Source organism: Rhea pennata, chromosome 10 (genome assembly GCF_028389875.1).
Source record: "Rhea pennata isolate bPtePen1 chromosome 10, bPtePen1.pri, whole genome shotgun sequence".
NCBI classification, from domain to species: Eukaryota; Metazoa; Chordata; class Aves; order Rheiformes; family Rheidae; genus Rhea; species Rhea pennata.
Window position 1 is genome coordinate 20,980,425 of NC_084672.1, and position 24,050 is coordinate 21,004,474.

General features: G+C 37.6%; 1 protein-coding gene across 4 annotated transcripts in view; it reads right to left on the bottom strand.

The window, feature by feature from the left end:
• The window catches only part of SCAPER (S-phase cyclin A associated protein in the ER), a 170,357-nt gene that overhangs the window by 56,699 nt on the left and 89,608 nt on the right, over positions 1–24,050 (bottom strand). For all 4 annotated transcript variants that reach the window (XM_062584007.1, XM_062584005.1, XM_062584006.1 and 1 more), the window contains exons 23-24: positions 22,846–22,972; positions 2,213–2,328 (exon numbers count right to left, since the gene is read on the bottom strand). In XM_062584007.1, coding sequence (XP_062439991.1) covers positions 2,213–2,328; positions 22,846–22,972 — 243 coding nt within the window. The remainder of the gene's footprint in view (positions 1–2,212; positions 2,329–22,845; positions 22,973–24,050) is intronic.

A 24,050-nucleotide genomic window follows, 5' to 3' on the forward strand; every position in this document is an offset into this window, starting at 1 on the left:
TGGTCTTGATTCAACTTATTTCCACAGGAGGGTTTTACTTTGCCTTTAAGCTCAGAAAATGATGCTTCATTAGATTCAAGTTTTAAGAAGTCAATAATCTAATTATATCATAGCACAAAACAAGGAAAAAGAATTTCAAAAGAATTTCAAAAATTAAAGGACAAATTTGATACAAATTTTCTTCTCCACATAAAGAATTAAGTATATTCTATGACTATTCTTTGTTTCTGAAACTCTCAATTATTCCATATTTAAAGAAACACTTTTTAAGACATTGTCTTAAGTACTTTCAGGGATCCCATGCTAATAGACATAAAAATGGTTTCTCTAAACCAGTCAAGCTTGGGCCTGTTTCAAGCTGTTTGCAGCAAGTCACACCCTCTGGAACTGCTGCCTGCTTGCAGCAGCTCAGTTACAGGCTCCACACACAGTACTTTCTTCTGCACGAGAAAGAGCATCTCAGAAACCATCTACAGAGGATCTGCACCACATCCAGCAGCCCAAGATGCATTGTGATTTTTCTAGTACACATTATGTTTTCCATTTAAGGTTTTTAATATCAAAAAAGCTTTTACTAAAATGTTTTCTCCAAATGTTTTCTCCTTATAAAAGGACGAGATAAACATGCATTATGTTAGCAATCCTCAAAAAGGATCTGGATTAAAAAAAAACAAAAACAAAAAACAAACCCAGCAGCACGACTGAGCTGAAACACAAGCTCAAAAGTATATTGCCTGATAAAAATCTAGATTTAGAGCAAGATAATGCACAAAATAAAGTGCAACTCTATGTATAACTTCCAAAGTACAATGCCTTCAGATGCTTATAACGCTATTTAGTTGTATTTTCACAAATGCCGTGAAATCATTTTTCAAAAGAAAAAAGGCATTTTTTCCTAATTAAATTAGGAAAAAGTAATCAGTATTTCAGGATATCAATATATTTAAACCACGCTCAATGTACCAGTTACTGACAGATTGCCTTACGATCCAATAATGAAAAGATGCATCTTTGTGAAAACGGCACATGCTAGTGGAAATTACGTTGCCTTTACAGGAGAATGTGTCTTCACAGCATGTAAGAATAGAAGGGTTGAAATGTCTAACCCCTGAAAGAGAGGTGGTGATTAAACAGAATTTCTGGAAAAACTGATAATTCAATGTAATTCCATTCAAAGGCCCATTCATGTTTTCAGAGCAGAGTTAAGGACATTTTAAGTATAAAAAGCACCGACTCCAAGATATTCTGTTGGGTATATTGTCATTATTTGTTTGTAGACTTGTTTTAATACCGTAATAATTAGAATTTAAGCACCACACTATGTGGTTTTGGATCTAAACTATTGTTAATATGTTATGGGACAGGTGTGAAGTACTAGGAAAGAACAGTAAGAAAAAAAATGTGCTTTCAATTTCCTCACATGCTCTTTGAAGAGAATGAAACTGGTCTACTTCTGTAAGTCATGCAAAGTGCTCTTTTGCAAGTCTAGCCATTGCCACTGATGATGTATCCTCATGGAGTCCTAGGAGAAGCAGCTCAGCCGCAGCCTTTGCGCTTCTAATTTTGCAGAAGCTGGAATTTTAATTGATCGTCATCCACACAAGGTAAGTTTTGCAAAGGAAAGAGCTTCACTGTGTGTTTAAGTAAAGCCACATAAAGCTTTGCTTAAATTCAGCTTTATATTTTTAGAATGTGCATCTTTCCTTTTTTTTTCTTTCATTTTAGGAACAGTCCCACTTTGGCAATCTTTGTTGAGAAAGATTGAGAATATTGTGTTTACATTACTGTAAAAAAATTGTTTAAAGTTTGTTAGACAGTATGAGAATGTATTAGTCTTGAAAGGAATTTGTGTGCCAATAAATAAAACTCCATGTCAGCTACATTTGTATAACAGCAAAAACATCCAAGGAGATTTATCAGAGGTTTTTCCCCATTTTATGATGCAGTAACTGTCTATCTTATATCTATTTCAGATTGGTAGAAATGGTTTCTTGCTTTCTGGAGCATATTTATAAGCGAATTATGAAAAGAATTAAAACTAGAGGTTGAATGAAGAACGTCTTTCGCCTTCTACAGCGGTGCAGAAGACAGCACTAGATACTTTCTTTTAACTTCAGCATTAGACTATAAGAAGTAGTAACAGTTACATCAATGATATGAAATGAATAATCTAAAAATTCCAAGTGGCAAACAAGGGACAGATCATACTTACTTAACAGTAATCCGTGAAACAGTATTGAGATTGGTGGAAGAAGTCACTGTTTGAAGAATATGTTCAAGGGCCGTCAGTCCTCCTGCAACCCGAAATGCCACTTGATCTGCTGTGTTCTAGAGAAACACAAACACAGAGGAGAATCAAGAGAAATTCAAGAAATTCCTAGATAAAAGACATGCCTAAAAGGCAATGTCCTTAGATTTCACATTATTGTAGGAAATCCTTAATACATATACTTGTCATGTTGAACATTTCTGATTAGAGCACTTCATTGCCAACGCACAGGGAAGAGTATTCTTTAGAAAAGGCAGAAGTTGAAGCTCTTGTGTTATTTTTTCAAAGATAATATATACACTCAAGTATCACAATATACTATAAACAGGTAATACAGATGAATACTGTAAGTATTTTTTTAATGACATTGCTCTAGAGATTTTAACAAAGTTAATCATATTCTGTTGTTATTATCTTTGTAGCCACTACAATGGTTCTTTAAATCATTTAAAGAATGTAGACAATCTGTGGATGGGTACTTCCTCTTTCTTACAAACTTTCCCCAAATGAGACAATGTCCAGGCTTCTTCCCTTGTTTGTTCAATGTGTGCATAAAATAGCTTAGGCAGATCACTTTTAAACATGAGCACCACCATATGTTGGTGACACCTGCCTACGTATTTCACAGCATGTGGACTCCACAGGTCTAGGCTCTGCTGCAGAAGAAAGCTCAATAGTATCACTAGTTAAATGTGTTAGAAGTATTTTATCCTTACTCTTGGGAAGACAGAAATGCCACCTGAAAGACACTGTTGTTAGGATACCAGTTGATTGTCTTTTCTGTCTTCTTAAATTAATTGTTTGAAGTTTAACAATCAGGTTAAAAAATTGGACATGATTTTTGGTAATGCTTCAGCTACGGGAGCAGAAGTCTATAGAGGTAGTTTGAAAAGATCACTTAGATGATGTGTATAGTTTATTCCTTTCCTAACTAGATGTTGATCAAGTGATGGCAACTCAAATTAGGATCTCCAGGTCTTTTGTCTAATTAACGGCTTCCAGCTTATTCAAAATACAGTGGAACAACTGTTCCCAGATTCGAACTACTGCATTCACATTTAGCTTGTTTTGTACTCTTTTACTGTGTTATTGCTTATAAACTGAAAGATTAAGTTTAAACGATTTTTTTTGTGTGTGTTCAAAGCTTCTAGGTTAGCCTTTTCTTATTCTAGGCCTCCCCTTTGAACTTCCACTTAACAGGATTTTGCACTCAAATACCTTTCTACTGTTATTCCTAAAGTTTGCAGATGACTGAGCTTTTGCTGGAGCAAATACAGGATTTTAGAAATTATTTATGACTTTTTCCTTTCCTCCAAAAGTGTTTTATCTCCTACTGTTTAAAAGAAAATATAAGATTTTTTTCCTTCTATGTTTAAGTGCTAGTTTTGTGTTGCTTTATTGGCTGTTTTTTATTCACTTGTCTTAATTGTGTTAATGCTGAAGATATTTTAGTCAATGCAAAATCATTTATAAATTTTTCTGTGAATAGAAGAATTTTACGAAAAGAATTGGAAGAAGCAGTGATATGTAAATACAATAGTATTTCACTTTTTTTATTTTATTCTTTTTTTATTTTTAAGTAAAAGGATGCAACTTTCTCTCCAGAAAGTTTTTTTCAAGCAAACACCTAAATTCTGCTAAGGACTTGTCCCCAAGCTCCAGAAAAACTGTGTCTGAACAGGGAAATCAGATATTCAAAGAGAAACAGTTTGCACAATGAGTATGAACCTCCTGTAAATTTTCACGTAGCCAAAAGGTTTACCCACAAAGGAATAACTAGCATCAAATGAATGGAGGTCTGTGTGCCTGTATCACAATGCAAAAATGAAAAAGACCATTTATGTGACATGACAACTTATTTGCTGCAGTGTATTTCTTAGCACTATGGCCACTCTAGATTTTAGCGTGCCAAGCACTTCCCACTTTCTCTATTTCTCATAGGAGATTATGCCACAACCTATTAGAGCTCATGGCAAAGAAGTCTTTCCTGTCATTTAGACCAAATATGCCCTTTCTCTATTTCATCTCATTACTCTGAGTTATATCCCATTTTATTACACTCGTTTTGTTCTCTCCTTAGTAATTACTGCATTTTTGAAACTGTACACTGCTATATTTTCCCACTTGGCCTGTTTCTTAACTATGATGTATTCATTAATGCTAAACTCATCCTTTTCCTTTATTTTTCATGTAATATTTTAGTATCAATTATCTGCATTTTTTCCCATAACTTCTCTTTTCTTAATAGGGGCTAATAACGAAGCATCCAGAAAATAACATTTTCTTTCAAATCTGTCACTAGAACCACACTCAAAAAAAGCTACAACATCCCTCTGTTCCAATGGGATGTCTTCACAAACACGCTCAAAAAGAATATTCACTTTTGAAGCTCTGCATTACATTGCAAACACGTCTAACTTAGTAGGTGCTCTTCTTCCTCTCCAAACTGAAGTCATTTCACCATTACTTCTGTAAAGACTGTTTTTTTCCAGATTATATTTCAGTTTTGTTTAATACTTAGCTAAAATAGAAGCTTGCATTTTAAAAGATTTCCTTTACTACTGCAGTTTTCTATAAAATAGAAGTGAATTTGTAATTTCTCCCAATTTAGTATGATTTAGTATTATGTCCTATTCTTCTACTCTTGAAATCACTCATTAAAAAAATTTCGTATTTTAATGTTTAGCTACTGGAGGATGGGGTGGAAATCAGTAAGTATGTCTATGAAAGGGAGAGAAGGGGGAAAAAAACTTAAAAGGAAGGAAGATGCAAGAGCAAATTATTTGTTCGCCAAGCTTAAGAAGGTCTATAAAACGGCCACCCAGTGATCAGGAGCACTGTTGACACCACGGCCTTTTGGCTTTGCTCTTTAAGGTGTTTATCTCCAAGGGTTCTTTCCAGAAGAAGGAGGTCACAGCAGAGTCCTACACCTATTTATGGGTGCGCAAGGGCGATTGCGAGGGTAACCGCTGCTGCAGGGCGAGCGGCATCACCGGAGAGCCGTGCTGCGCTGCCCTGCCGGGGTGCCGGCTTCAGGGGCAGCTCCCGAATGCGGCCTGGGGCAGCGGCGGTTGTGCAACCCCAGGGCAAAATGTGCCCTGGCCACAGAGGAGCAAAGTGCCACCTGAATATCGCAGTACTGCCGGTTCAGAGTGGATACTGTATGTACGTCTGCGATGGCGCAGGAAGCGGCGCAGAAGGCAGCTGCGTGCAGGCAATGCTCTCGGCTGTCCACAGCATACTGCGACCGCAGGTAGGACGCTGAACTCAGGTCCAGGATGAACCTCCCCAGTACTAAAAAAAATTCGTCATTTTACCTCAGAAATATAGCAGTCAATTAATACCAAATTATTTTTAAATACATGTCTAAAATAATTTCTACTTGAAGTGATTTTCAAATTTCGAAATATTTTTAAGTTTATCTGAAGAAATTTTTCTTGAAGTATAAACATATGGGAGCAGGATATCTCATTCAATTAGCTTTCTTCTCCTAAAACTAAGCTACATCCTTCCAAATATGACCTACACTTCCGTAATGTTCTGTAGCACGAAAGCTTATATTAGCTGACACATATTAGAACATACTAGAAATTCAAAGAAGTAGACTGAGGCAAGTTATTCAAACCACTTGATCAAATAATACTCTTATTTAAGCTGGCTGCTGTTTGCATCTGCGGCAGAATGAGAGTCCATCCAGGCAACTACCACCTTTAGTCGGGTAGTAGCCAAGGCACCAAGCAGAGCAAGGTGGCAGGCACGACACGAGTATGAAAAATGACAGATCCTGTCGGGAGTAAACATTAAATCCCTATTTGGAAAGAGCACCGACCAGAAAGGCCTGTTCCGTGCTGCGTGACAGAATCCCCCAGACTCTAAATTGTCCTCCCAAATTACTTAGCGAGATGTTTATCTGAGGCCTATTTCACAATTTCAGGACAGAAACTGTTCTTCGAGAACTGGCTGCATATTTAGGTTGGGAAGATTATTCAGCAAAGGCAACCTGTATAATGAGATTTGTGTTTGTGGATCAGAAGAAAATAATAAAGAGATGCATCTGGTTTTGGAACAGTACATGAAGCTGTTTTGCTTTGCTCATATGTAATTGCAGAAATAAACACCTATTTCAAATAACATTTTAAAACAATTAAATTTCTCAGTATATAAAGACTTCAAAGCCTTGAAGCTATCTGGTGAAGCAGGACGCCACTGACAAATGAATATGCTGGCAAAAATGACTACTACTGTCTCCTATGCACTTCTTAAGAGGGGAGGTGGAGCTACAAAAGCCTTGAGGAGCCACCAAAATTGACAGAACCTTTACAATAGCACTAGAAGAGATGTAATTTTGAGAATGTGGATGTACCACCGAAAACCAATACAAGACAGACAGACAGACAGACAGACAGACTTGTTTTCTTTGCCTCTTGACAAGCCTGTGTCATCGTGAAATACAGGGATCATGTTTGTACAGGAGGAAGCCAACACAGCTAAAGTGATATTCCGCATGTATCCCTCATCTTTGGACCATTATAAACTTGTCATTTAATACATACAGCAACCAGTCTCAGCGCGCCAGCACAGGAACCAAGCACGCCCTTAGAAGAGCGCACGCGTGCACGTGCTCGCACACGTGTCGCAAAGCAAACAACGATAGATTAACCACATCATGTAGAAATTTTACGGACTGATCATGAACTGAATATTCTAATGAACTTTTAAAGTTCCTACTTTTTTCCTTTTTTAGCATGGCGAGCAGTCAAGCAAGCTCCCCGCCGCCGGGACGAGCGAGCCTTACCTCTTCACCTGCCTGGTGCAACACCTGAACGGATTTAACGCCCCGTCTCTCCTCTCTCCGCTACGGCTTGAGTGACAAGTGTCTAATAGGATTACAGGCTCCATTCCAGGAACACAGCTCAGCTACATGCCAGCAAAAAATGACAGCCTAAACCTGAATTACATGGCCTGGGAACCCATCCAATTATTAACTAAAGTAACTGTTATTACCTAACCTAATCAAAGGAGAAGCAGCTGTTAATCTTTGGTGGCCTGCAGCGTAGCAGCGGTCAGGCGGGATGAACCGCCTTCGTTCTTGACTCCCGTACGGGCAGTAATTACGCGCTCCGCGATCGGGCACCAAGGGCCGCTGACCCTGGCGACAGAGGCAGCAGATGGGCAACAACTGCTTGCGTGTTCATTAACTAGACGGGGGGGGATTTGATCAGGGTTTGGCATCTGTGGCACCTTCAGCAGCGCCACTTACGCCACAACACAAGTGTGTGTGGCAAATTTGTAGTTAGCCTGCTAATTTTCAAATTTTCAAAGAGCATGTTTATCTCCTCATCTGGCACTTGGTGCAGAGAAACAAATACTGCTTAAAAAGCCTTCCTGAAAAAAGGAACACATACACATTTATCTCACCTAAGCAATCTGCCCAGACACACATATGTCAGCACATGTAAAATACATGAACAGCCCATAGACTTGTGCTGTGACTTTTCTGGGTTTTATTTAACTCATTAAAGTCATCTAATAACATAGACAACTGCATACCTCTGAAATCAAATCAAATAATTAATGAGGAAAAAATTCATTTATAGAAGTCAGTGGCTAATATAAAGCAGCACAGACTGTAATAAAGCGAGCATCAAGTAATGCTAGTTTTTGATTTCTGTGTACAGTATTCCAGAACAGCAGCAAGGCCAAAATTGTTATCCAGCTCTGCTGCTCCTACTTCATACAAGACATTTGACAGGCTGGAAGACCTGAAAAGTCTACTTAAGGCCAGAAAACCCTACCTCATCATGAGACACTGCGGAAGTACAACTTAGCTTTTGCTAGGAAAAGTAGAAAATATGACTGGATCACAGCGTGGAAGAACCTGAACGGAAAGACAACTTCTGACAACGCACAGTAACACAGCTACTATTTGAAAGCTGAAACTTGATGAAGTCAGGTAAGAATAAAGTAACATTTTAATGCCAAGACTAATTAATGACTAGCATAATATACTTAGGATATAGTCGGCTCTCAATCATTTTAAGTTTTTAAATCAAAACTGAGCATCTCCCAGGAAAATATGATCATAGTTAAATCACAATTTATTAATTTGGTGCAAGAACTATTGGGTGAAATCCAATGTCCTGTACCAAAGTACTCACTTCTACACATTTCTTCTCTTAAAGTATTATTATTAACTAATAAGTAGAGCAGGATCAGCTTTTGACGTTTGAAATGATTTAATGACAGCTGTTCTATGCAACTTTGGAACTTCACAGTTTGAATATTAACATTAGCATCTGCAGTCTTTTTGACCCAACTTAAAGAATACTGCTGTGTAAACCCTTCCACCAAGGCAAGCCTCCTCAACCAAGAATATGATGTGGATCAAAAAATATTTTTTTCTTGATCCGTCAAAAGAGCTCTTTCCGTTAGTCCTGTCTACTATGTCTGAAGAAAAAGCTGACACTGTTTGGTAGAAAATACTCCTGAATCAAACTCAAATATTTTGATACACACTGACTTCTATCTAATCACATTAAACTTCCTCAACTCTATTCTGTACTTGTTAAACTTCTCACTGAATGAAGAAGAAATAATAATAAATTAGTAAAATATAGTTGAAATCCTTAAGAATTTTCTTTTTTCCTTTTATCTAATATTTGAAGATTCTATCTGAAATGCCAGAAGCTAAGAAAGGCTGTTCAAAGTGACTTTAGAAAAACAAATCAGACAAAACTGGATCTTGGGCTGGCTCCTTTTTCCCCCTCTTTAAACAAATACATAGACATACCTAGATGCAAATACAAACCCATAGATACATTAGTATCTATAAAAGATCTTCATTCTGTAGCCTAAAAATTCCCATAGAAAGAATCACTGGAGAGAGTATACCAAAAATAACATTTTTCTACTAAACAGTGATTTTTTTCCTGTAATACTTCTCTATGGTGACATGAATATTGTAATAATACATTGTTCCAGACAAAGATCTCAAATTGCTTTTCAAACACAAGTGACTTGTCCCATGAAAGAATTTCTTGCACCATACGTCAACTGGCAAGAGGTAAAAATGTTGCAAAACGAACATAAGCCAGTTTTAGCTTAGTAACATTTGCTTACCATTAGGGGGAAGTATTTATTTGCATTAAATATATAGTTATTACAAATACATACAAGCGCAAATTACTTCTTCATGCATTGTTAAAGGGACCCAAGATCCCACAGCAGATCTACGTGAGACTAGGGAAAGAAGGACCCAATAGCCACTCCTTCACACCACGTCCCTCCAAGAAAAATGCACAGTTAACTGCTTCTGAAGCCTTACAGATAAGCTAGTACCTCTGGTTTCTGTAATTACACTCCACACAGTCTTCAGTGGTCTTGTGCAACAGAGGATGCTAACCAAGCACCTGCCCAGCTGCAGAGACGTGCGTTATCTTGCAGACGGAGTTTCACTGCCAGCATGACACTCATGCCTGCACACTCACCTGTGTGGCTCAGCTTCTTGCATCTAGGCCATTTGAATCACACAATCTCACAAGTAAAAGCACCCAAATATGTTAAAAGAACAATTGCATGATCTTGTTCTGTTCTCTCTCAGCAACTTTTTAGACAATAAATCATCTAGTGAACATAAAAGTCACAAATCCTTTGCAGCCCTGATGTTCAGGTCCCTATGGCTGACATTGTGCTACTGGAACGCTTTCGTCCATTAGAGAAGGGCATCGCTTTCAGCTGATCTTAAACTATGAAAACTAGTGCAATCAAACAAAACAAAAGATACTAAAAATATTTTGGAGAAGACAGAGAGAGCGAGCTGTGGTGGTTTGTCTGAAGACCTGTGGGGCAGTCAGGAACACTTGTGCTCTAATCACAGCTTTCCCACCGGTTGCCTTGGGCATTCCCTTGCAACCTCCTGGACAGTTTGCCCATTACGCCATCTACAAGGCTGCAGTATAGGTTAATATGATGAGTTTGGGAAGTATTTTGCATGTGAGAACAGACACTAAAGGGCACTTCTAGTATTGTGGTCTCAAATCAGAAGTGTAATTAAAAAAAATACTTTCAAGAAAATGAGTGTCAACACATACCAGCAGACTACATGAAATGTAACTTTCAGTTCTTTACAAGAATTGTTACTTTATCATGATCTCTAAATTGGCACCTGCTCATTAGCTGAAAACATGCCTGGATAGGGCATTTTCTAATCACCATAACCTCACTGCATACCTGAACTCTACACTCATACAGGGGTGGTCAGATGGAAGCAGCTAGCACCGGTAGGCAGGTCCAATGCACAGGGAAACAGAACGTGAAGGAAATCATTAGCAGTGGTTACTTACTCTGATTTAACTATAGTAAAACACATCTATCATACTGTAAACATTTAAGGAAGAGATAAATCTGTATAGCTTGGAACATCAATTCTAAACCGATATTGAAGAAAAAATGCCAGATCTGACAGGAAGTTACCAACATTTAAATGCATCCCACAGAATCAGAAATCAACACAGCAGTTTTCATCAGTGGGCGCTGTGCACAGTAAATTAACCTCTCAATAATCCTGGAATAAGAACACTGCAGAGCTTATCTGTGAACTGAACTCGCCTCTTAATACTATTTCCAGCAAACAAGTTAAAAAATAGTCTGGGGCTGACCTCTAGTAACAAGTTCCCATTTATATGTTCGTCTTGAGAAAAAGGTTAATCCAAAGATTATAGAAACTCTGGGCAAACGAATTATTGATGATATAAAGCTGCCTGTTCTAACTTGCAGCTCACAACACAGCCCCGACCTCTTGACTCTTCCCGGCAGTGACAGGGAATGGCTGTTTGGGCTGAAATCGCTGTCCCAAGAGCTCCTCCTGGGTTTGCACATAGCTCTGAACTGACAGCCCTGGTGGTTTTACCATCACAGCCCCTGCCACAGCTGATCGCAGCAAGTGGTGTTTCTATACTAGCAGCAGCGTGGACCACACGCATTTAAGATAGTAGGTACAGCACAGTCTGCTGGCCACAAGTCTCTGACACTGCTAAACCTTCTGCAAACCATGGACACTTGGTGTAGAAAGGAGATACATTCAAAAGAGTGTCATCTTCCAGTTCAAGGGTTTAAAGAACTGAATTAATTTTGAGTAGTGTTATTTACATCTTAGATTTGCCATCAATGTTATCTGCTTGCTCAATGCCCAAGTTGATATCAACCCAAAAAATTGAATAACTTGCCCCAAAAGGATGGCCACTGTGATTCTAGTAACTACCTTTGGGATAGCGCAATATGAAGAAAAATGCTTGTCTTAGATAAATAAGAACATAAAAAATGTCTCTTGCAGAGTCACTGAGACCACGACTGATATTAATTCAGTGTGATCTCCAGCATCAGAACAACAAGAGCTTCTGCCTTAATTTGGTGTTTATCTTAATCAGAGTAGGAAGAGGAAAAGACAGCAACTTTTCCATCCTATGACATCATAAAATTATCTGAAAAGGTATCTAAACTTGTCCTAGTTTTAGCTACTGTAATTTTCTACTGTTTATAATCATATATCTTTTCAGCCAGAAAAGAACATCCTTTCACTGGCACGGGCAGGAAAGACCTGTTCCTCCGATTTCTCTACTCCGCAGGTAGTCTTAAAACAATATGTTACTCCCTTCAGTTCCTAATACGTTACACATTTTTAGGCACTTTAGATTTCAGTCAGAATTCACAACTTTCATATTCTAAGCTGAGAATATTATCTAAAGAAAATATTTGTATATGACAAGTATTATACAATTTTGTATTGTACAAAACCAGGAAGCTATTATATATATATATCTGGCACGCACTGTTAGTTTCTTCTACAATGAAGAAAAAAATTTCATTCAATATCCATATGGAGTATTATCATGTTTAGCTAACATGAAAGTCAAGCTAATAACCTTGATTATCTAAAAAAAAAAAAAAAAAAAAAAAAAAGAGAATAGCTACTCCTTGCATAAATATCAGCACCCAAAAACCTTGATCAAGCAAAGGGAAAGTTAAAATAATGCCTTTTCTTTAGAATTTTTTTGGCCACTAAATGCTAACTGCTGAGCACAAAAGGAGGCTTTTTCATGTAAACCAATGAGCTCTGTATCAAAATCTTCATATGGCTAAAAGCCAAAAGACACATCTCGCAGCAGGTTACAGCGTGACGGTGCCAAGGGCTCCGCAGGGCCTCCTCGCACGACTGCATGGGTGCGGGCGGGAAGGACGCAGAGCTGACGGTGGCACGCTCAGGGGCCTTTGCTGCCTTCGTGTGTGTCACGGATTTGCCTCGCCGGTGGCTGCCGGAGCTCAGCCCCGCCGCGGGAACCTGCCTCAACCGCTGCTCGAGCGGCCGCCCCTCACCTGCGCCTCAGATTAGGATAAAACATGCACAACAAAATCTAGTGGCTCGTAACTCCTCCCGTTTAACTGTGGGCATATGGTTACTCTCATTATTTTTCCTGAAAATTCATGCCATAAAGTGGATAGCATGTTTAAGTCCTGACAGTGCTTCTAACGCTGTTTACCTGTGTAAGTATCTTATGCACCAAGACCAAGCGACATGCTGCTATAAGAAGCTTTGTAGGAAAAAACTCTGTGTAATTTCTAAGCACATTTGCACATGAAGTGGCAACACAAAAATCACCAGTATTTTCATTTGTATTTCAAAGATAGTCATATTTAAGTACAGAGCACTTTGAAAATTAACACGCAAATTAATTTAACGGGTAATAGCTTTGGCCTTAGAAGTTATATTAGCGTTAAGCAAATAAAATTTTTCTGTAAGCATTTTTCTTACAGAAACATCATTTGACTTCTGAGTACAGTTTTACTACTTTCAAAGATTAAAAGGACAAGCTGTTGTTTCTGCCACTAGTGTCCTCTAGTGGAGGAATGGGAGATATTCAGTAAACAACAAAACAATGATGATTTCTGTGATGCAATGCACACTTCCAAGAAACATACTCTCAACCAAGAAACAACTCTCAGCCACAAAAACATCTATGAAAGTTTGGTATCTTGACTACCATTTTCATTACTAAAATGACATTTAAATGCAAGTTTAAATAACTTTTAGAAGCTTAAATCAAACTGAGAAATTAATCAGTTCCGAAAAGCTATATACTATAACTGGTTGTATGAGTATTTTGTGCACACGCATGTATGTGCACACATATACAATGTGTCTGTGTGTGCATGTGCCTGTATCACAGAACCAGTAAGGTTGGAAGGGACCTCTGGAGATCATCTAGTCCAACCTCCCAAATACTTCCTGGTGTTGGTTCCACTGGGGCTTGAACCTAGGACCTTCAGCATGTAAAGCAGATGTGATAACCACTACACTAGATCAGTGAACTGAATATATGTACATAAGATCAGAAAAACACTGATGGCATGGCTATGATTTGGGTAAAGCCACTAGACCACCACTCACGTAAATCCACTAAAACAGTACTTTTCGGCCTTTTTTAGTATATGATGCTGCTTCTGATGCAGCGAGAGGGTGACTGATCAGTTGATATTGTCTGTGATTTCCCCAGCCTTCAAAGAATCTTTATATTAGACAGAATTTATGCTGGATTTCTTCTACAGGTATAGATAATCTTATCCTTGCTGGTTAGGGACTATAGCTTGGCTGTACAAATGCTCTGCTACTGACATGGGGAAACTATTCTATTCATAACTCCCAAACTCATCTATTACACTCTTCCTCCCTCCACCCCTTCCTTTTCCTACATAAATGCCAACAAAAATAGTTTTGTATGGAAAAAATCGTTATTTCATTTAGGACCACAGATTTTTGCCACCGTCTTATTTTCAGACAACCTTCAATGTTCTAGGGCAGGAATTACAAATTTTAAAGAATCACTGCTCTTGCTGCTAACATTTCTGCTTTCTTCAGATATGCTAATATATATTAACATATGAACTTTTATTCAGATACACTTATCATCCTTTATTCCAAACAGTCTACTTGATTAAGAGAACTAACTTACACTCTGAACAGTTGTTTTCAGCCAAAATTTGGCTTTAAAACTTGCTGCTTCTAATTCATAACTGAAATGTCTCTTCAATTACGAAATAGAAACTGCAAATGCTTCTGTGCTTTAAAGGTAATCTGATTTTTTTCAACCATATCATCTAGTATAAAATATACTGTCTTTTTACATTACTCTTTTTTTAGCTTATGAATTCAAAAGAAATCAAGTTACAGTATCTTGTCTAATATTTATTCAAAGCAACAATGATTATGGGAAAAAGTAGTATCACATTCAACTGAAATATAATCAATAGCAAGTTAAGGAAAGCTTAGTGATATATCACTGCCTTACAGTTAGGAAAGCATTCTGCATTTCTGTAAAGAAGAGTTAGCCATTACTCTTAGAGGTCTTTCAGTGCTCTCTCTGATGGATACCTTACTAAGCTACACTAGAAACATGGAAGCTACCTAGATGGCTTGATCCAGCTTTACTAGCGTCAGAGGCTAGGAATTGTAATTCTGATTGTATTCTTATGTATTACTTTAAGTAAAAAACAACATTGAGTATTTATATGATGCAGTATTTGCCTTTTTAAATCTTTTTGTGCACACACATACATACACACACTTTTAAATCTCTTTAAAAACTTCTGAAGAAATCTATCGTGAATGGTACAAAAGCTTAAACGTGCTCCATTTAATTCTCTTTATCTCAGATCTTCAGCAGTTTTTAATTTTATTGTTTCAGCTTCTGATGATTCAGAGTTTGCATGATTGGAAAACAAATTTTCATAAACAGCTGGAGAGGTTGAATTCAGTGTGCATTCCCCAAACTGACCTCTTAATCTTCACATCGCCTATGGTCACCATACCCATTGGCTCCGACAGTTTAGAGAATAAAACATAAATACTGAGCCTGACTGAGCTGCAAAAGCAAGCCATTTCTGACAGACTTTACAGCGAGATAAACACTGCCTGCCCGCATCCATCGCCTTGTATTTGAAAGCTACAACAAACTTTTTACTGAAATGTAAATAACTGACATCATATCTGCTGAAACAGGGGCTGAAAATCTATCTCAGAATTGCAAAACCGAAAATGTTGCCTGATGCTACACAAACCACTGTCTCACTGGTCAGTGAGAACACACTTTTTAGAGATTGTAAGTGTTGAGAACCACTTACTGAAGTATTAAAACACTGTCGTCAACTAAAAGTATGGATTCACATATTATTCAGTTGCAAAATCACACCTTTGCTTTTCCCCTGAAACCTGTTTCCAGTAAGAATACCATTTCTAATTAGCAATAAAAATAACTCCCTTGCAACTTAAACTACTGCAAAGCAGGTACTTTTAGTTCTTATTTGTATGGCGAGAGTGAGCTTCAGCCGTAATATTGGCTAAAGCTGGAACAGTTCAAGCTTCTGTCCTTCCACAGAGCAAGCGCAGGCTGCAGCCTTCTCCACGGGGCCCAGCTGTGAGATCGTCTCTATCGAACCACTCATTTCAAGGAAGCCTGTAACCTGTGTTGTGACAAATACCATTTTCAGAACAGTGGTCTCATCTGCAGAGATGCTTTCAGCAACTTCAGCAACTCCACTGACTGCTTGCCACTTCTAGAAACGATGGCTCGGCAGAGATGAAGGAGAGTTGGTCCCTTCCATCAAATGCCTCTAACAAAACCATGGGCAGTACAAATCCACTCTCTTACAAATGCTACAACAGGATCACCTTTAGAATAAACATTCATCTAACCTATATAAGAAACATATTGTATAGAAATAATTAGTTACACAGATCAACTGCTGCACTTGGATTCCCAAAGCCACAAGGTTGCCCTCAGAAGATCATACTGACACTGTGCCTGTCAGACTCAATCAGAAGAGTGAGATGCATTAAGAGCTTGTCTAAATGGTAAATGTAGTATTGCACAAATTTAACTACGGTGATTTAACTATGGTGATTTAGCTGCAGCTGAACCAGGTGAAAAGGCTACTGCCCTCTGCCACTTGTCACTGCCCTCCTCGCTGAAGGTCACCTCCTGCCACATCTCTCAGAGTAAGTGTGCAGAGTCTCTGCCTAGCCCCAGCCTGTCAGAGACATCTGCACTATCTTAAATATTTAAAAGTAGGACTTTTAAAAAATTGGATTAAGTTAAACAAATTTTAGGGAGAAACTACAAGTGCTGGTATGACAGCAAGTCTGAGAAACAATGACTGTTTGAGAGGCAGTGAGCTCCCACCCAGGCCAGGTTCACAGCCACAGGAATATTTATACTTCAGCCAGTGGAGCAGCTAATGCATATGCAGGAGAAAATGGTTTTGATGGGTAAAAGCTCACCTCTATACACTTAAGAAAATAAACACTAAAAGTAGAAGCATCTTAATAATATGTATCTGTGGTCAGACCAATAGGATATCTGAACTTAAATTTAGTGGTTTCTAAAAGAATCTAGATGATAAATTGGTACCCAAACAATCCCACAGGAAGAAAGGAGCAAGTGGAAAGCTTACTGATCAGCTCCTCCACACCTTCAGGGACGCTAAGCAGGCAAGGCTAACAGAGCCACAGCTACCCTCAGGGTTAAAACCTGTCTGTGCACTAAGTGAAACAATTTTCATATCCGAGAAGTGGCATTCTGGCTGTTGCCTCTATCTGGAGTTATCTGCATCTATTTTGGCATCTTCTCCATTTAAAAAATGTCAAACAGCCTTTTTCTTCAGCAAGCATAAATCAAAGCAAGTGCTCTGGGCAATTAAATTTACGAGTGCCACTGGCTGGGTAGTTGGACGCAGAAAAATTAGCTTCTGACTTTGCAAGGAGGTAGAAGTGTGGTAATGACCCAAGCTTTAAGTCAGAAGATGTACTGCAAACTCTGTTACAAATTCAGCTACAATGAAGCCAGCACTAGTGGAATATTCTGCAAGCAGCAGAAAATTAACTACACTCTTATTTAAAGTATATAGGAATGAATTCTCAAAGTGTTCCCTATTACAGGATATTTCTGTATGAGTGCTCAAGTCAAACATGAACAACTGATCCTGGACCGCACATCTGAAAAACACTGCTGTCCTTCGTAATGAACATGTAAAATTAGTTCCAAAGAATAAATATGTATAAAATCAAAAGCACTGTGGCAGAGAAACTATTTTTAGCCTTACACTTTCAAACATCAGCTGTGCCTCCCTGAACAGGGTGCATGAGCTTTTCTTTTAGCATCGAAGGCCCATTGAGAGGAGATCTTAAACTGAGTGCACTCAATGTTATTGGGAGCATTAAAAGCCTTATGTGACAATTTCTCAAAATCAGGCCAAGGGTTTTTGGTAATATCTGCATGTGTTCTGTTGGGTTTTTATATATATATATATATACATTTAAATAGAATAAAAATGAATATAACTTCTTTTCAGGATTTCTGCCAGAAAGGATGTGAGAAAATACATATAAACCAAGGACTACCTTCCAATAATACAGAGTACACACAAAGCAGAACCCTAACGGTATATGCAGTAGATTAATCTTGGGATGAAATACTAGGCATATAGAAGAGCATCTGGATTTATGTCTCCTGCTAGATTTTACTAAAGGAAGCAAAGACAAATGACTCTAATGGGTACAAATACCCCTTAAGTTAACTAGTAAAACATTGTGGTTCATGACTTTTTATATCTTTTATAATGATAAATTAATTTAATTAATTAAATTAAATTAAATTAAAATACATGTATGAACACAGGCCATACGCAATTAATGGCCATATTCCCAGTCAAATTCTCAAAACTTGCACTTCAACTTGCTTACTTGCAAATAAATACCTTTCTGGCAGAGGGAGCAGTATTTTAGCAACTGCAGACCTTCATCCAAGCCAGCAAAAGCAGACACACCAAATAGTCTCTAGAGATCTAACAACCACTCGCAGCAAAGCAAAGCAACTCTTCTCTCATTTAGCAGCGTTCAAATCACGGTCTAGATTCAAAGTGAAAGTTGTAGATGTTGCTTTGCTGCACATGGTATCAGCAGCTGCCTACGAATTCTATGTTAAGAAGCATGCAAGGTGCTGGAACAAGAGCAGACAGGACTTCAGAAAATACAGCAGTGAACACATATCTTTGCCTGAGAGATGCTGGTTTCCCAAATCTGAAATTTCTACAGAATATGCTGTAATTTCTTTCTGTTGAGAAATTTCACAATATTAATTTTTCTTGTTTACTGTTACCAATAACAACTCAGTATTTTACTTCATTCTTCGTAAAATAAAGATTTATTTCCCTGGTAAGACTCTACTTGAAAGGTGCCTCTTTTTATTAGCTTTACAAGTCACGATAATACATTTTAAAACTCTGATTTCCAGTGGTGAGACACTGCATTGCTTACTTTAAGGAAATTAATACATTTTTTTTTCAGTCAGTTTCAACTATTAATGGAAAGAAAATCCATTTTTTCATAGTATGACTGAAAAGTGGGGTTTTGGATCAATTTTATTTTGCAATACTTTTCTGTTACCGCTTGCAAGTCTGAAGAATTTTAGTAAGAGGCAAGGAGCTATTGTAGTGAACTCTGTCCTCCCTCAGGGCAATTCTCTATTCAACTCAGGCCATTAGCAAGGGTAAATCAATGTTATCAGCTCACACACACTGACAGCTTGTGTGGTTCCCATTCCCTCATTCCTCCCCCTACATTATGGTATATTTTTATGCTCTCCAGGGAAATTCAATTAACAGTGTCAGTCTCCTCCTCTCAGTCAATGACTGACACCATCAAGACTCTTTCCACTGCCCACTGACATGTAAGATGTGTCTGCCGATTTCTTAACTCACAAGTTAACAAGAGAATTACTATCCACTTCTATAAATGACTACGTATGATCTGTGCCATAAACACAGCGACAGCTATTGAAATCAATCTTTCTTGACCTAATTGATTAGAATACTCAGAAGTAATACTTCTCTAGTAGCACAGCAATGCTTTTGCGGGGAGGGGGAGTAAAAACCCAAAACAACAACAAAATGAGGCATGCCTATTAATGCTGTTAAATTTGTCTTTTCTTTCTCCACTGTAGATCAATAAACAGGAAAATGTCACAAAGAATCCACAAGTACCATTTAGTTTTAATTCATGTCTCATTTAAAAATATCCCAGGAAGCATCTACTCATAAGAGGGTGGATATAACACTTTCCAATAAACGTTTCCAATAGATATTTAGGTAATTCTCAAAGCAGACAAATCTTTTTATAGTCTTCAGGCAACCATTTTAGATTTCTACATTTTGAAATATACAGCAAGTGAATTTTTCAATGATTAATAGAAACACTGCAGAATTTGAAAATGTCACAACTCTTTCAAAAGCACTATTAAACTCAATCTAGAATCTAAGGAACTAGTAGTATCCTGGGCAGAACACAATGTATCCTAACTAGTGATCACTATTTAAGCAACTTGAGATTAGAAATTGTTCCACGTTGAATAAGGTGTGAAAAGCTTCAAGCAGAGCTCTCAGCTGCAGAGACACCAAATCTGAACCACAATAATGTAACACCTTCCTCAGATTTCATTAATTTGGTTTCTCTCAGAACTAATTTTCATGATCACAGACGTGAAACAGGTATTTTCTAATTGCTGGTGAGAGAGTATACAGAATATCATCTTCTGTTGGAAAACTCAAATATTTTGGTCCTAATGCAGCAGAAAACTGCCTTACAGGATGTAAGATACTGTTGCAGCAGACTGAGCATGCTGAAACAATAAAAAAGAGATGGAAGTGCTACACTATCAATTAAGAAATCTTAACATTTTACTGTAAAACAAAACAGGCTCTACAAACACAGCACTTAATCAGAAAAAAAATTAGAACATGAACAATATTCATATCTGGACATCAAATCTTCACCTCCTATGAAAGACCTATCTAAAATATAAAGGCTTCCTAGTGTTCCAGGAAAACTCAGTAAATTTGTGTTGCTTCAAAATTCAGCCATAACACCACAAAACGCTGGCTGTGACAGCCAGGTTGGCTCAAATTCTTTTCCTCATTCTCTGATAATCATTTTTGCCCCTTAGTGTAAAACCTGTTTGTGGGGATATACTATAAACTAGACCACTGAAATGGCCCAGGTTAAAAATAGTCCTAATAAAAATACAGTGAAAGTACAGCTTGCCATTATCCAGACGATCTAGTACTCAGCAAGCGCATTTTCACTTGTATATTCTGCAAAACTGCCTATACAAAATTTGATGTCTAAATGAAAGCATCCACTGTTACAGCACCACGGAAAAGTGTAATAGCAGACACTGCCTGTTTCATAGAGGTTGGCTGTAGAGTATTTCAAAGGCACTGAAAAATGATCCAACAAGTCTATCTTCTCTTCCACTGTGAAACTGTAACTAGAATATTGTCTTTTAAATTTCAAATTTAATTGTTTTTATAAATGATTTAATAAGGATTGATAGTATGCAGATTCATGAATTCAATTAATTCTTATTATGTTCTTCTTATGTATGTATTTAAAAATGCATATTAACTTCTGAATTTCAAAGATATTTAAAAGTACTATATAACATACAGCAGTTGATGGAGGAAAAATATACTTTAAAAACATGAAACCTGACACTAATATAGCGTACCATTTTTAGAGAACAAGTACAACATCAGAGGCAACAGTCCATGGTTTCCTGAACTTTTGCAAACCACCTCATAAAGTCTAACTTGGATGGAAGAAGTCAAGTCAACTCTTCTGCTGCAACTATGTATATGGTATCAATTTGAGCCAATTAAGATTTCTGAGGTCTTTGAGCTTATTAGCATAAAACTGGATTGGAAATTACAAGTTTTTCTCAGGGACCGTTGACCAACATTTTGATAATTAGTACTGAGAGGCAGCCCAATTTCATGTACAGCTTCCACTGAAGAAAGGATCTCTACTTTATTACTAATCCACTGGGGTGGTCAGGCCCGCCCCATCTGCTGTACTGTGTAATCTGGAAGGATTGCTGTAATGCTGAGATCCAGAGGAGGGAGCATTTTGCCATTCAGCTTTGTTGGAACAAGTCATACTGCTGGTAGCTGGTTCTCCATTCAGGAAAAATTGGTTATGACAGAGAAGGCTAGTAAGAGCACATTCTCCAATTTTAGTAACAAAAGAAAGGAAGCACTGGCAGAGAACAATAAATTAATTTAAAACCAGCATGCACTTACAGTAAGTGAATTGTTAGTTGGCATTTGGGATTTACTCCTTCACAAGTTACATCACTGGAAATCCAAGACTACATTGACTCTGAAATTTTAAAACATCTATCTACTAAAGACTCCAGCTTCAAACACCACTCCTGTCTCTCAATTTGTACAAATGTAATTTTTCTAGCTACTCTTACATACTACAATCATACTAAACATTTTATGTGTGTACACATACCCACAACAAACAGTGAAGCACTACACATGATAGCAAAACTGATGATGAATGATGTTGGGTGGATCAGCCTCCTTTGGTTATACCAAGAGGATATATCAAGAAGGCATAGGATAAACAGATATATTAGTCTTCCTCATCAGTTCTTGAAAGGTGCCGCTCCACTTATTAATGTAGTTGGTATGTGTTAGCACAAACTGGAAAACAAACAATGTACTCTTTGAAGAAATTTGACTTTTACATCCCATACATGTTTTTATTATGGCTTTTTTGGTACTTAAATTTCAGTGAACTTGAAATAAAGGAGTATTTACTACAATTTATTATAATAAAGCTATGCGTCGTGACATTGATTGCATAAAGTTCCAAGCTTGCCTCAACTTTTAAACTTTCTCACATACAAAATAACTTATTTGGGCTCAAAATTTGCCATTGAAATCTTCTTAAATCTGGTAGTCTTCTAAAATATAGAGAATACAATCCATCAAACCAAACTTTGTTTACTTGTGGTAGAAGCATACACATGCCAAAAGTAACTAATAGATAACAAAAATTGTATGCAACTCTGTTGCTACTCAAAGTAAAAAAGAATATTTGTCTCCCACTAGTAATTAAAGGACATCTTTCTGCATCTGCATCAAGCTCATGGTAAGAGTCCTGAACATATCTGCTGAAGAAAGGTGTAGATTTCGCTCCAGGGCAGGGGAAAATATGAACTTCAACTTTACTGAAAAAGCAGTGGAAAAAACACTATTTCTGTCTTCCAAGTCCTCCCTATCATTATACATAATATGTTTATTTCAAAAATAATTTATTATACATATAACCCCAAAAATTTGAATATTGAGACATGAGTATCTATGAACATAGGAATTACTATGTTAATATGTTAACAGATACTGCGTTTTATTAGATGGCCTGTCTCTAAAATTCAACATCAGATGTGTTAACTTACAGTGCTGGAATATAAAGAGTCTTCTCTTTATACTCCTGCCCATTTGGAAAGTTTAACTTCCTTCAAGAGGAGACCTCCTTTCAGATATGCTCTGAAACTTGAAAGCTTCTCCTGCTGTATTCACCTACATACAAGCTTAAAACATTTTCAAATTCAAACCAACGGTATCTGAAGACAACATAGTCTATAGGTTAATCATGAATTATATAGTAACAGTCACAATACCTCTTTTTCCAGAATACGAGAGATCTCTCCTAAAGTCCTGTCCAGAGCACAAACCTTGTTGTTCGGCAATGAACAGCTATCCTGCATTTGGAGGTGCTTTTGAAGATCTTTTACTAATCGCTGTAACCTTCAACATTAAACAAAAAGACAAAGAACATTTAAAGCTGCAAACACTTCTATTCAAGTAAAATTTCATCTTTGTAATGTATATGAACTCTGTTAACCTGAATTTGAATAAAACAGTCATGAAAATCAGTGTAAAAGTATTAAAATTATCTGTACTGCAGAAGCACCTAGAATGTGCAACACAGTAAGGAAGCAAAATCAGCTTACCATGCGCCTATGATCTTTCATCCTATCTTTTTTTGAAAAAAATAAAAATGGCATGTGAACAAAATAGCAGTAAAAGCACTTCTTTATTAGCTACATGTTTGTTTCTGTTATTGCTCAATAGAACTAATTTCTCTATTCTGCCTCCGCAGTTTCTCCTGCTAGTCTTTGCCAGCTTCCTTTTCAGTATGCTTTCATTCTTCTCTTCCATCATTCAGTCCTTCCCTTCCACTTAACTGAGTAGTTCACTCTTGAGATGAGTAAGGGAAATAGAACCGCAAACTACTTGGCTAATTTCTTATAGGCATCATAAAAGAAATGGCTCTTTAGGGTTATTTTGAATAACGAAAAGTAGTGACTTTGCAGACTACCTCAGAAAGGGCATTTTATTAATGAGGGTCAGTAATGAAGCCAAAATGCAGAGGTGAAAGAGATGTAGAAAAATGCAAGTTGGGATTCACTTCCATTTTATATATTTACAACTGGGCTAATCAGCTCTGCTCCCTTGTTTGGTGGTGAGGAGAAACAGGCAATTCCAGGGCACTGATCATCTCATCCCAAACTCTAAAATTAATCAGATGAAACACATTCATAGTGCATCTTTCTTTGCCCTAACCATGAAGTCAATGACTAGCTCAGATACGGACTTCACAGCTGTAGGTACGTTAGAGTAGATGAGACAAATCCCCAGACTAGACACAGGGGAAGTGTCACTCACAACCTGCCCTCTGTTCTTCAGCTCAGTATCTGCTACGCACCACCTAATGACAGGCTCAAGGTTTGGGGGGCCTTTGGTTTGACCTGGTATAGCAATTTGTGCTTGAAGTGGAAGAAAGCTGGTAACAGAGCAGAATAAGTGGGAGAAACGTTGGTGT